Here is a 13,444-nt window from a genome sequence, read left to right as displayed (position 1 = left end):
TCATGGCTCTGAAATTTAAGGAATTTACTTTTGTTTCAATCAAGTAAGCTTAGCTGTTTTAAAAATGATGTATGTCATTGGACTAAAACTGAAAATTAAAGCTACTCATTTGAAAGATTACAAAATCATCTACAAAATAAAACTATGCCTGTTTCTATGGAAATAGGTTATCTTTATCTTAACATATAAAAGAACAGCTACCACTTACTGAATATTGATCATTATATTTCCAAAATGACAACGCCTATGAAGCTGGAATTATTATTAGCAGTTCTCCTTATGCTATAGATGTGCAATAAGGCTGGGTTCGAGAAAATTCAAACTCTAAGTGGTTTAAAAAATATTATTTTCAGAACCTCCTTGTTTGGATCTTTCTAAAAACTCCTGGATTTTGGGAATAAACTTGGTCTTTCAGTAAACACAGAAGAGGCAAAGTACACAAAATTCTCCAGAAATGAAAGGAAAAATAACCCAGTGGTCAGAAATTGACAATATGGAAAACTTGAAATATCTAGGGTCATTTATTAAGTCAAAAAATAATATCAAAGATGTTCTAAAAGTAGGGTTAGTAGCTGGAAATAAGTGCTTACTTGCACTCCAAGTGTTATTAAATTTTTGAGATCTGTAAAGCCAAGCTTACACTTTACTGAGGCCTGTATACAAACAGTGAAACATGAGCTTTGACCTAAGAAAACAAAAAGGATATTAAGGTGTTGGAAAGGAAGGTGTTCCTCCTCTTGATTTATGGGCCAATGAGAGAATTGGGACAATGGTGATGGAGAAAAAATTGTGAGTTAATAGAGTTATTTGGTCAACCTGATATATGGTATTTACCAATCTCGCCAGATTCTGATGACTGATGAATTGATGACTTGGCCATATGGAAAAGATGCCACAGCAAGACATCTAAGGTGGATTGATTTCATATAGGATGACCTGCAGTGGTAGAGGGTAAGAAAGAAGATGGGGAAGGCATGTTACTGACAAGAACAATGGTTGAGGATAATCTCAGAGGCCAAACCCCTGCAAGAATTGTAGAGCCATTTTATAATTAAATTAATTAATAAAAGTTTTTTTATTCATTAATAATTAGCATAACTTATGTGGTGTGTCCAAACAATATTGTTTAATTCATACAAAGCTTAGTACATGAAAGCACTGTAAGTGGTTACAAAAAAATTATTTTTAGAACCAATAAAAATATATTAAAAAAATTTTGTGTTCTTATTCACTCAAACAGCATAACTGAGGTGGTATATCCAATGTTTTTTAATTCATCTTTTTAAACACATATATTTCATTAGATCAGTGGTTACCAACCTTTTCTTGGCAGCGTAACTCTATTTAGTAGAAGTAGAAAAATGCAGCAGCCCTTACATTATCATCTGATAAAGTGATTTGTATCACTTCCTATGCTAAGACTATGCTTTCTCTTTACAGCAAAAGCAAAGAAAGACTAGGATGTCTACACAAAATTTGAAGAAAATTTGAAATGATAAGGTTCAAAACTGTTTAGTTGACATGGAATAACCCATTAGAGTGGAAAGACTAAATTATTTCACAGAAACCTTGAAAGATGCTAGAGGAACCCTCGTATTTGGAACCACGGGATCAGATACTCACTTTACAATTCATATTGTACTCAATTTACCTTTAGGAAACATTAGCTGTCATTAACCCATAATTTCTTTTTAAAAGTGTATGAACAATGAAAATTGGTGAATAAAAGAGATATTTAATTTAATTAAAAAAGATTTCACTAAATCAAATTCTATTTCCTAAACCTGAAATAATAAAACACTCAACAAATACTTGAACCTGTGAGGTTTCACTCCAATAACTTAATGCAGTCCTTCACATATTTATTTTTTATATCTACTAAAGATTTTAAAATCAAAGTTGAAATTTATTGTGGGACTATTTTTAAATAATCATTTCTAAGTAGTTAAGTAAAGGGGTCTTTAAGTTACTGACTAATCCTGAGAAAGTTTGATCTATAATGGACGACTATTAATGTTTTCTGTAAATTTTAGTTGAGTAAGATTGATTTATATTTCTTCATAAAAACAATTTTTTTAGTTAAATAAAATAGAGAAAAACAACCCATCATACCCAACATTTTACCATATTATAATATATTAGTTTTAAATCATCACCAATTTATATACTCTACAAAAACCTATGATGAAAAAGTAATGAATTCTACAATAAATTCTCCAAATGACAGTTCTAAATAGCTAGGCATATTATTGAAAATTTCTTCTAATTCAAACAAACCACATTCGAATATGAACAAATAAATTGATAAGCTACTAAGAAAAGGGGAGAAAGTTGTAGATAATAATGGTGCATAGGTAATAAATTAAGATAATTTTATTATTTAATGAAAGAAAAATAAAAGTCAGATATGAAAGCAACTTAATAAACATGTATTCATGGAGGACAATTTTGTCTGGCCCTTTATAGGTCAAAGATTGTTTAGCTTAATGGAGTCAATACCTGAACTTGGTTTTAATATTAGAAGAGTTGTTTCTTGAAGTCTAGGAAGTCAGAAAGTAACATGCTGAAGAATCAGGAGCACTTAAAAAGTAAAGTATGGTGGATAAGGAAAATATTTTGGGAAACAAAGTAAAGCACAGAAACACAAGGGTATTTTATCTTTAACAATGATCTGCCCCATACTAACTAGAATGGAGTTGTCAAGATTTATTTCTTGAAATTCCTGCAATATAGATATTAACAGCTTTATTTCATACCTGAAAACAAAATTTAAGAGCTGAAAAGGAAATGGACTAAAAGAAAAATCATACTTTGGCTGGAGTGTACCTGTGTATTTAACGATCACAAATCACTTACAAATTATAATGAAAACAATTACAAAGTACAAATTATATTATAGAAAAATGAAATTATATTTTCATATATAAAAATTTGCAGCTCAGTGAGAGAGAAAAATTTGATCAAATTTGAATATATTTCTCTCAGTGATACAAAATGACAACTTGCTAAGTATAAATAGAGATTTGAAGCACAATGCAGTCGTTTTTCACTTTAAGATATTTATTAACTGATCATTGTTAGTAGTAGTAATAATGACAAGCTTTTCTTTTTGAAGCTAACAGCTCATTTCAAGCACTATACAAACAATAAAGTGCTACTTTTTTTTTTGGTTTTATTATTTTTTTCTTTTTTTTTTTGTTATTAAAGTACTATACATTAAATAGAAAACAGGATCAACCATATCATACCCATAGATTTATGATATAATCAGTGTGGTGAAACTTAAAAAAAAAAAAAAATGGTATGATATGTGGATGATGTGATCCGATTGGTAGAGTTAATTCCTATGAAAATATTCCGTGCAATTCCAAGAATCCAATAAACTATTTACAATAGAGTTAGTTGATTGGCTATGTGAATTATAAGTGTCAGTATTGTATAAGAATTCTTTATTTGTTCCAATAGCATTAAGGGTCTGAAGAAGTGTGTGTCCTATCTTTGCACCATTCATAAGCAACACGGAAGCTTATGCCAATTTTAGATGAGTGCTTTGGTGGTGGAATAGAAGTAAAAGGGAATTTTAATGATTGATATTATATTCGCCTGGTTGTTTGCTGTCTAAATGCTTGTGATATGATCGATTTGAATGATTAAAAGTTTGATAAACAATATGGAAAACTCACTTAAACTAAACAACAAACTACAATGTTTCAGATATTTTTCTTTAAAAAAAATAATAAAAAAATAAATAAAAAATTCTCTAGTATGTCACTATTTGATGATATGATTTATCTAAAGCTATAAATGTCAAAATAATTAAATATACTTCAAAATCTACAATATTTCTGAAGAACACATGTTATAGTATGATTCCACTTGAAATTACAATAGTGAGTACAAAGTATTGTCATGGAATCGGACTAATGTTGGTCTCAGATATGTTTTCTTTTCTATTAATTGTCCATAAACTTTAATTTTAATATTGTCTTTTCCATTTAATAAAATTAAGTCATTATCACTAAAATAAACAAAAAAATTTTTTTTTTCAGTTAATTTGTCTGTAAAACCTCGATTTACAGTGATAATAATTTTGCTTAGAGAGAACTAAGCATAGACAACTGAAAAACAAATTTTTTTACATAAAAACTCCTTAGCCAACATAAATTTAAATTTACAATTAAAGTAAAATGAAACAAAAGTAAAAATAAGCTAGTCTTAACTATTTGGTGGAATTATGAAAAAATAATACACAAAGGGAAGGTTCTTACTTTACATTTTAAGCATAAGTTTATTATGAACTGTACTAAAAATCTAAATAATTTAAAATATGGTTTGAAGAATAGAAGGGAGAGAGGCGGAATCGTTCAGCATTGAATTAACAAGCCAACTAATAAATAGACTTTATCAATCAAAACAGTGATTTTGAAAGTATAATTTAACTGAAATTTCCATTGAAAAGTTTTCCCTGTTTTCCCTTCTTTCAAACTTATATAGTTATTATAAAATTAATCAACAAAATTTGATTTTTTAAATATGTTTGGTTACTAAACCATAATTCCTAAAGAGAATACATATTATTGATGAATTAATATCAAAAATCAAATAATCGAGGTTTTACAGGAATTAATAAGCACATATAAAATATTGATGAATAAGGCTATTTAAATTATGTAAAGCAATCATAAAGAAAAAATTACAGGTACAACTATCAATCTAATGCAAACTAATTTAACTGAAGAAGGTATTTTTAAAATTCATCTGCATCCATAAATATTTTTTAAATCATTCAGTTAAATTCTTAATTTTTCTACAAGTAACAAGAATAGCAGTAATTTTTATCAGACAGTCCTTTTAAAAAATCAATAATAATCCAGCAAGAAATTTTTTTTTTTTTTACATTCATAATTAAATATAACTTCAAAATAGTTCTTCCAGGCCAATCACCTGTATATCATTTTTTTTCATTTCAAAATTAATTCAATATTAATTATATCAATTTGTGATGGTTAATTATTCAAAATGGCCTTTTGCTTGTACACTTAGAACTTTTTTAGAAAAGTTCCTTATTTTATAGAATTACTTAGAACAATTAATATTAATTCCAAATACAAAAAAGCATAATATACGTTTGTTATCTAAACTGGTTTTATGATATTTAAATTAATAGTGTTGAAACAAGAATACATATACATTTGGAATTTTTCAAGACAATAACTACAACAGCTATATGTTTCAGGTCTAAGATATATATTTTTCTTTTATATAATTATATCTGAAGAAAGGATGTTAACACTTATTTTAATAAGACATTAAACATATAGCTGTACCTTAATGTTCCCAAAACATGATCAGCTCTGAAGAACACTTTACATGATTTTGGCAGTTAAAGGTAGGGTAGATAATATTTTTTTATTGCTTTAAATTAACATTAATCTGATTTCGGCAGTTACAAAAAATTAATACTAAGTGTCCACCACCCAGGTGAAATTTAATAAAGATCACCAAACCTCTTACAAGAAAATAAAGTTGCCCAATTTGTAAATATGTCATATCACTGTTTAATATGTTTGTTCTCATAACAATTAAAATATATTTCCTCAACATATATCATTTTTTTTTTTATCTCTCAATAGAAAAATCACAATTTAGTTATAGAAACATAAACAATTTATCTCTAATATTTATTTTAAATATAATTATCTAATAAGACTTTTCCGCCTTGGGCCAAAATGTAAGCACTTCTAGAAATGTCTGCTTTTTTATTAAATTTTTTTTTCATCTAATCAACGACATATGTACTAAGGTGACTAATTTCTAACACATTTTAAACAATAGCTATTTAATTATTTTCACTTGATACATATTTTAGTGTAAAATAAAATTATCAATAAAAATAAAGCTCCATATATTTTTAAATGTTTTTCTCCTGACAATATACCATTATATTGGCACCATAAATTGGTTTCATAACCACAGCTCGAGTGATGTAAGTTTTATGAATTATATACTTAATAATAAAATGAAGTAAGCATAATTATAAAACAAAGCATATATAAGGGACAAAATATGACATAAATTATATGTATACAAAATAGTTTCATTGTGTTACTCTAACTATACAGATATGGTAAGGTTAAAATATGTTTAAATGATATGAAAATGTTTAGGTTTGGTATTTTGATATGTAGAGATATCAGGAGCGAACATAAACTAAAAAATAAAGAAGATGCGACTTACTAGACAATGATAACTATAAGTAGAAGTGAGAAAGATTTATGGCAGTTTTATTTATTTATTTTTTTAATTATTTACAAACAAGTAATGATTTCATGAAATCATTCATATGTTTCACATACATGTAATAGAAATACATATATTTATATGCATGTATTAAAATATGTTCAAAAGAAGTTTCACTACAACTTGAGGTGAAACATTAACATTGAAATAAAAAAAACTTTTTTTTTCGTAACTACAATAGAACTCCATTCAAGTTAAAATTTCTAAAGCTCATCAACAACTGATATTTCTTCTCTAGCTAAATTTATATAGGGCTATGAAACTCCTTCTGAATCGTCTAAATGCCACATTGAAACACATTACATCCTATATATTATATACACGCATTGTATAGTATATATATGCAATAATTGTGCCTCTATAGAAAAATGTCCTGTATAAGATCTATTGTCACACAGTTTTCTGAGTTTTTAAAAATTATTTTTGTTCATTTAGAGAGATTCACTAGAAGTAATTGACAAAAGGTGATCTACTTCTAATCGGAGGGAACCGTTTGGAGAACTAGCCAAGAAAAGTTTTATAAACTACAGATTTTATCTTCAATTTCATGAAAAAAATATTCAGAACAGTATTCTATACATTTTCTATAAATCAATACACATTATTTGATAAAAAATAAGATTTCGATCATTAGTTATGTATACAGTTAGTTATATTAACAAATTAACTTATAAATTAGAAATTTTATAATTTTAAATATTAATTTTAACTTCTGAAAACAAAGTTGAAAAGAGAGCTAAGACTAGGACTCCTAGCGGTGGGGTAGCAGCAGATTCATTCAGCTGCTTCCAAGAGAAAGGTTTTTGGTGTGGGAAACAACTATTCACAAATTCATTAAAGTGAACACGTATACAAATTTATACAATACATATTTTTACGTTTTTACTTTTGCCATGAATATATTTTTGTACGGTTTACTAAAATCAAAATGACCAATCAGGCAACCATTTGTTTTGAATTATTTTTCTTTTTTTTAATTATTAATATTTAGTTGTTATTCTTGAGTTGCTGTAAAAGAATTCTAGACACATACACACACACACTTGCACACACGCAGACATACAGACGAGATGATAGAAAAATGGATAGCGTCCATTCCCGCAGATAGTTCTTATTTTCGTGCTGACTGGGGGGTACCTGCCATCACGAGACCCACCCTGCTGGGCTCCGGGACATCCTCTGGAAAAATAATTATTTATAATGTTACCTATAATATTATCATTTAAATACATTAACTAAATTTAAAATGTTTGAGTTTACATATCAGTGGCTAAAGTTTAAAATTAATGATGAAAATATTTATTTGGTAAAAAAAACATACAATTTTTTTTTTTTGTACCTCTCCAAAATATGTCAACTGAACGTATGACCAAAATGAATAAGATCCAGCCACTGGGTATTATATTTACCAAAAAGTGACTTGAGTATTACATTGGTTAAGTAAGATATAAAAGCAAAAAAGTGATTTTGAACAAATTTTTATCTAAATCTTGAACTAGATTCCTGAAAATTTAGAATTTTCAACTAATTATTCCTTCACTGGAATTAGAGACCTAAGAATATCTGTTATTGGTAACTATTTTCATTTCAACTTAACTCTTATCTAATAAATTTTAAGAATATATAATTAATAAACCACATGAATTAATAAACCATATGAATATATAAACCATATGATTTAATAAACCATATTAATCCTTTTATCATGCTCTAAAATTATATGTTTAGTTCTACTTACCTACACAAACCATTCATCCTTTTGGTTAGATGAAACATCACTGAAACAGCAATATTTAAAAAAAATGAAACATTGAATTAAGGTTAAATTCAAGAAATTAACAAGAAATTTTTTTTTTAGTGTTAACATTTTTATTTATTGGGTTGTAAAATAAGTTTGTAACGTTTTTTACTGGTTATTTCAATAAAAACTTGTAATTATTTTTAATAAATTATATATGACCCATTTTGATCTATTACATGCTGCCATCTTTCAGATAATATTTTAATTCTGTCCTCCCAGAACTTCTCAAATTTTTGCACAACAAAATTCTCTATGTGCGTTTTGCAGTCCTCGAATGAATTAAATTGTTTCCCATTAAGAGAGTTTTGAAGGGCCCGAAATAACTGAAAATCTGTTGGGGAAAGTTCTGGTGAATAGGGCGGGTAAGGGATCACATCCCAGCCAAACTCTAATCATTTCTAAAAAATCCCTAATGGATATGCAGTTCAATAAATATCTTACCCAATAAACATATTCCGCAGCCCCTAAATGATTTGAAACACATGCATGAGATATGTTAAGCATTTCTGCGATTTCCCGTGTCGTAGAGTGAGGGTTGTCTTTGACCATGCTTGAATTTAGTCATCAACAGTTGAAGGACGACTAGAGCGCTTTGCATCTTACAAGTCAAAATTTCTGGTTTTGAACCGATCAAACCACTTAGGGATGGTGCTTTTTGCTTAGGCATCATTTAATTTGTTATTAGTCTTTCTTCTCCACTCTCCATTAAAGTAAATCGAGCCAAAGATAGTGCAGAGGATCTGTTGGAAGTAAGGATCTGTCCCAGATGTATCAATGCTCTTGTCTATCACCACTTTCACAACAGCAAGAATAAAGAGGAGGCATGAAAGGACGAACATAAACTTTGCCATTTTGAGTCAATTCCATCCATTTTTAATGTGATATTTGTCAGTAAATCCGACATCAATATCATCAAAGAATTCATCAACAACTGTTTTGACAACCCTTTCTTTTCCTTTGACCAGTTAGTGATTCTATTTTTACCTACACACAAAAGGTAATCACAAAGCAATCCTTCCTGATTGGACCCGCCCCACTAAAACCTCCAGGGAGGGACAGTCCTATATCACATTTGAAAAATTTACTTAAAATGGGAAGAGGAGAATTAAGAAAGATCAAGCAATATTTAAAAAGTGCCTGAAATTGGAAAACAGCGTGAATTTTTTCATTAACATTATTTTATCAATTGTATTTATTTTACATTAATTGTACAACTAAGTTTATTTATTTTCAACTTTATAGATATTATCTCAAGGCAAATAAAGGATAAATGTTATTTTTATGAAGACTACTATTCAAGAAAATATCTATCTATTTTATAATTTTTCAATCAAGCCTAAATTGTTAAAATGGGTTTTGAATTTTTTTCAACTTGTATGACTTCATATTATAGTTAACTAAACATAATAATTACAAAGAAGGTGAGTTTGTATAATGAAATAAAATTAGATTTAAAAATTGTAAAAAATCTATGGCTTAGCCATCATTATATTTAGTGCATTATAATATTGGACTTACCTATCTGAAGTGTTTCCCTTCAGTTTAGTAGTGTGTAGAGGGTGACCCGGAGGTTTCCTGTGTACCCCCGGCCCGCAGGGTGAGCCCAGTTTTCCGACCCGGTCCGCCCGGCTCCGTTGGGCGCCCCTTCCCCTGCCTGGCCAATCACACAGTCAGCTGCAACATAATTGCATATTTAATAAATTAAAGTTATAAATAAGAACATAAGGAATACATATTTTGTAATGATAGTTTTAAAACAAAAATATTATTCTAACTGTAACATTTTAATTTCATTATGAAGGTTATAAGGAAAATTGATCCTAATAAATTAATACTTATCCTAAGCTTATCGAGGAAAGAAATAATTTCTAAATTGTAAATAATTAATAATAAAATAAATAATAACACAAAATTATAACACAAGTAACACTCGTTTCAAGTCCTATTGTTCCACATTATTTTTTAATACACTAAAACAACAATAGTTTCCTTTTATTACTGTTAAACATTGAAATTGATTAATATTAATCCTATTTTATATAAGTTGTCTCTTTCTTGTTTTTGTTTTCTCTTTCAATAATCTCTATTTACTGTTCATGGCAGCAATCAATATTTTCAATATTTTATTGTACCCTAGATGCAAAATATTGAAATTTATAGTTTGTTTGTTCTTGCTTAAAAGTTTAGAACCTTTTGGTCATCAACACCTCTTGTTTGTTGTAAGTACAGAGATTGGTATATAAAAATAATATATGCACAAACACACACACTAAATGTGTAATTGAAAATAGCAGAAGTGTTATACATTTTACAGAAATATGCATCATTCTTTTATCATTATATCTAGGTTGTTTTTGTGTGATTCTCTATTTCTATCATTAATGAGTTTAAGTTGTTAGAGCAAGATTTAAAGAAATCATGGGTGCATTTATATGTGATGTAATGAAATAAGGAATACTGTAAAATAGGCTTTATTAAACTGAATTAAACACTTGGCACATGTGACCTGAACAACCATGATTACAACTTCAACTTAAGGAAACATATGATTTAACAACAAGTGGTATATATATAACTGGCACATGAATATCACTGGTACATGAATATATTTATTGTATATAAATATTAGTACATAAATATGTAATTCTGTATAGTATCTATATTTCTATATTATCTATATATATTTCTATATATATTTATATATTTATTTACAATATTTATTTACTATATATATTTATTTCTATATATATTTCTATATTATCTATACATATTCTGAGTGCATTTTAGTTATCCTAATATAATATGAATAGTTATTAACAATTCTAAAGCATTTGTTTCAGAATACTTTTCATGTTAGTGAAGCTCTATATGGAACATGCATAAGTTATGATGGGTCTTAGTACTGATTTAAATAGCATCAATTTATTTCTGGTGTATAATTTTGCTTTTTTATTAAAATATAAATACATCTTATGCAATATTTTCCTTGCATTTTCTAATTTCGTATTGATGTGGAAGTTGAATAACTGTTTGATGCAAGTTTTTACCTAAGCTTCTTTTAGCCAATTAATGGTTGTGTCAATTCGGTGTAAATCGCTGAATCATTAGCAAAGTGGGCTATATCAATATTTTTAAATTTTTGGTAGTCATTTATGAAAATATTGAATAGTATAGGGCTTAAATAGGAACCATGCGGAAGTCCGTCGATGGTATGATATGTAGGGGAGTTATTGTTATAAACTAAAATGAAGAATGATCTTTTGAATAAAATAAAAATGATTGAATGAGTAATATTACATATCTTGGAATATTTAGATTTATTTATTTGAAAATCAGTAACTCTGGGTTGATAGTTTTGAATGCTTTTTCTAGGTCTACATGGACTGCGCCAGTATGTTTTTTGTGATTGAAGTTTTCTTTTAAATTATCTACAACAAGGGCTAATTGGTTGGTAGTTGATTGGAAATGACAGAACCTTAACTGTTCATTAATTAATATATTGTTCACTGTCATGCAATGAGTAATATGCAGCTTTATAATTGTTTTCAAATAGTTTTAGAAAGATGTTACAAAGAATATAGGTCTATAGATGTTAATTCCTAATCTTTACGCAATTTGACCATTGGTATAAGTTTTACAGTTTTCCCTTATTAATTTAAAATAAAAAGTAAGTTAAGTACAGTTTAGGATCCTTAAGTCTTAGACAGCTATTGAAATTTTGTGTCAGATGTATAATTACTTTTTTAAAAAGATTTTTATTATTTTTGTAGGTACACCATTAGGGCCTGGCCAAATTCCTAGGCCAATTATCCCGTGGTATATATTTGTAGTTTTCAATGAATACAATAATAAATACATGTTAAATGAGTAGATAGAAAAATAGAATTTAAAAAAAAATATTCTTAATTATTTTAATAAAAATAACTCCAATAATTTAATAAAATACTGTGATTAAAAGAGATTCAAGAATTTTGAGATTCCATTTTCCACTGATTAAATTATGGCTGCGATGTGTTCAAAGTTTACCAAAATTGAAGGAATTTTAAAAGTAGGGAAAATAGTTTTTATTTTTTTAATATATCCAGTTTTTCTACAGGATAAGAAGGTTCAAATTCTTCATTTTTTGTTCATAAATTTCTATTCATTGTTGTAAATTTATTTTAGGGGGTTAGTACCATATCATGGTTTAATTTCTAAAATTGAGATATCTTTATCTTTATACCCACAAATATATAACATCACAAAAGAACTGCATCATTTGAAAAAATTCTACACTATTCCTTTAAGATCAAACTAATCCATTTCAGTCATTAAAATAATATCTCCTCCTTAGTGAACTTTCAAAAATACTAACTCATTAATTTAATCAATAACCAAGAAAAATTATTGGTTTATTATGATTTTTTTTTTACTTAGTTTTAGTTTTTGTTTGTTTTATAACCACAGTTGGACTAATATATCTTTAACAAACCATTTAGGTCTCTCCTAGGTAGCAATATGTCGCAGATTAAAATCTAAATTAATTTTTTTTTTACTTAGTTTTAGTTTTTGTTTGTTTTATAACCACAGTTGGACTAATGCATCTTTAACAAACCATTTAGGTCTCTCCTAGGCAGCAATATGTCGCAGATTAAAATTTTTTAAATGTTAATAAACGCAGGGATTCAAGTAATAAGCTCTGCCAAATCAACCATTTTATAAAATTTATAATGAAATCATTATAAGCTACCTTGTAAGTAGGAACCATATAGAACAAGAACAATCATAAAATATTCTTGAGAGAATTATTCTGAACTAGGCTTTCACGTACTCCCACATATTCAGTATTCACGTAATGGCTTAATATTTCCATAAGAGGTAGAACTGAACACACTTCAGGGTATTGCGTTAAAACTCATTCGTAATTTTCAGAGAATCGTTCTAGGATTGCTTGAATTATCCAACGAGTACAGGGAAAACTGCTGTAATAAATTATGTTATGCCTTTACAACAATAGACGTATATGAATAAAAATAAGTTTTATCAAACATACAAGGAAAGTTCTCAACTAGATTAGGTCCAGGACGTATTATAGTGGTTAACATTTTTTTTCTTGTTTTTTTTTTACAGGAATAGGATCCTCTTAATATAAAAGAAAAAAAAGTTTCATTTAACTTATTGAAATTGACTAACCAGACTTCCTAAGAAAAGAAAATCTAAAAAAAAAAAACTTTTGAGTTATAGGCTGCATTGAAAAATTTGTTAATCGTAACTTGTGTGGGGGATAGAGTGGGCTCAGGGATCCTCAGGTCGATTGTGTAAATATTGTATATATTATTTTATTATTATGTTATTTTATTTATT

General features: G+C 27.8%; 1 protein-coding gene across 1 annotated transcript in view; it reads right to left on the bottom strand.

The window, feature by feature from the left end:
* Nucleotides 1-3,132: 3,132 nt before the first annotated feature.
* The window catches only part of loaf (lost and found), a 398,449-nt gene continuing 388,137 nt past the window's right edge, over nt 3,133-13,444 (bottom strand). The window contains exons 7-9 of the mRNA XM_014422727.2: nt 9,620-9,775; nt 8,039-8,078; nt 3,133-7,479 (exon numbers count right to left, since the gene is read on the bottom strand). Coding sequence (XP_014278213.1) covers nt 9,639-9,775 — 137 coding nt within the window. The 3' untranslated portion in view covers nt 3,133-7,479; nt 8,039-8,078; nt 9,620-9,638. The remainder of the gene's footprint in view (nt 7,480-8,038; nt 8,079-9,619; nt 9,776-13,444) is intronic.

The sequence above is a fragment of the Halyomorpha halys genome, unplaced genomic scaffold (genome assembly GCF_000696795.3).
Source record: "Halyomorpha halys isolate HHAL.00 unplaced genomic scaffold, Hhal_1.1 Scaffold387.1, whole genome shotgun sequence".
Lineage (NCBI taxonomy): Eukaryota > Metazoa > Arthropoda > Insecta > Hemiptera > Pentatomidae > Halyomorpha > Halyomorpha halys.
Note: the sequence above shows the minus strand (reverse complement) of the source record. Positions and strands in the feature narration are given on the sequence as shown.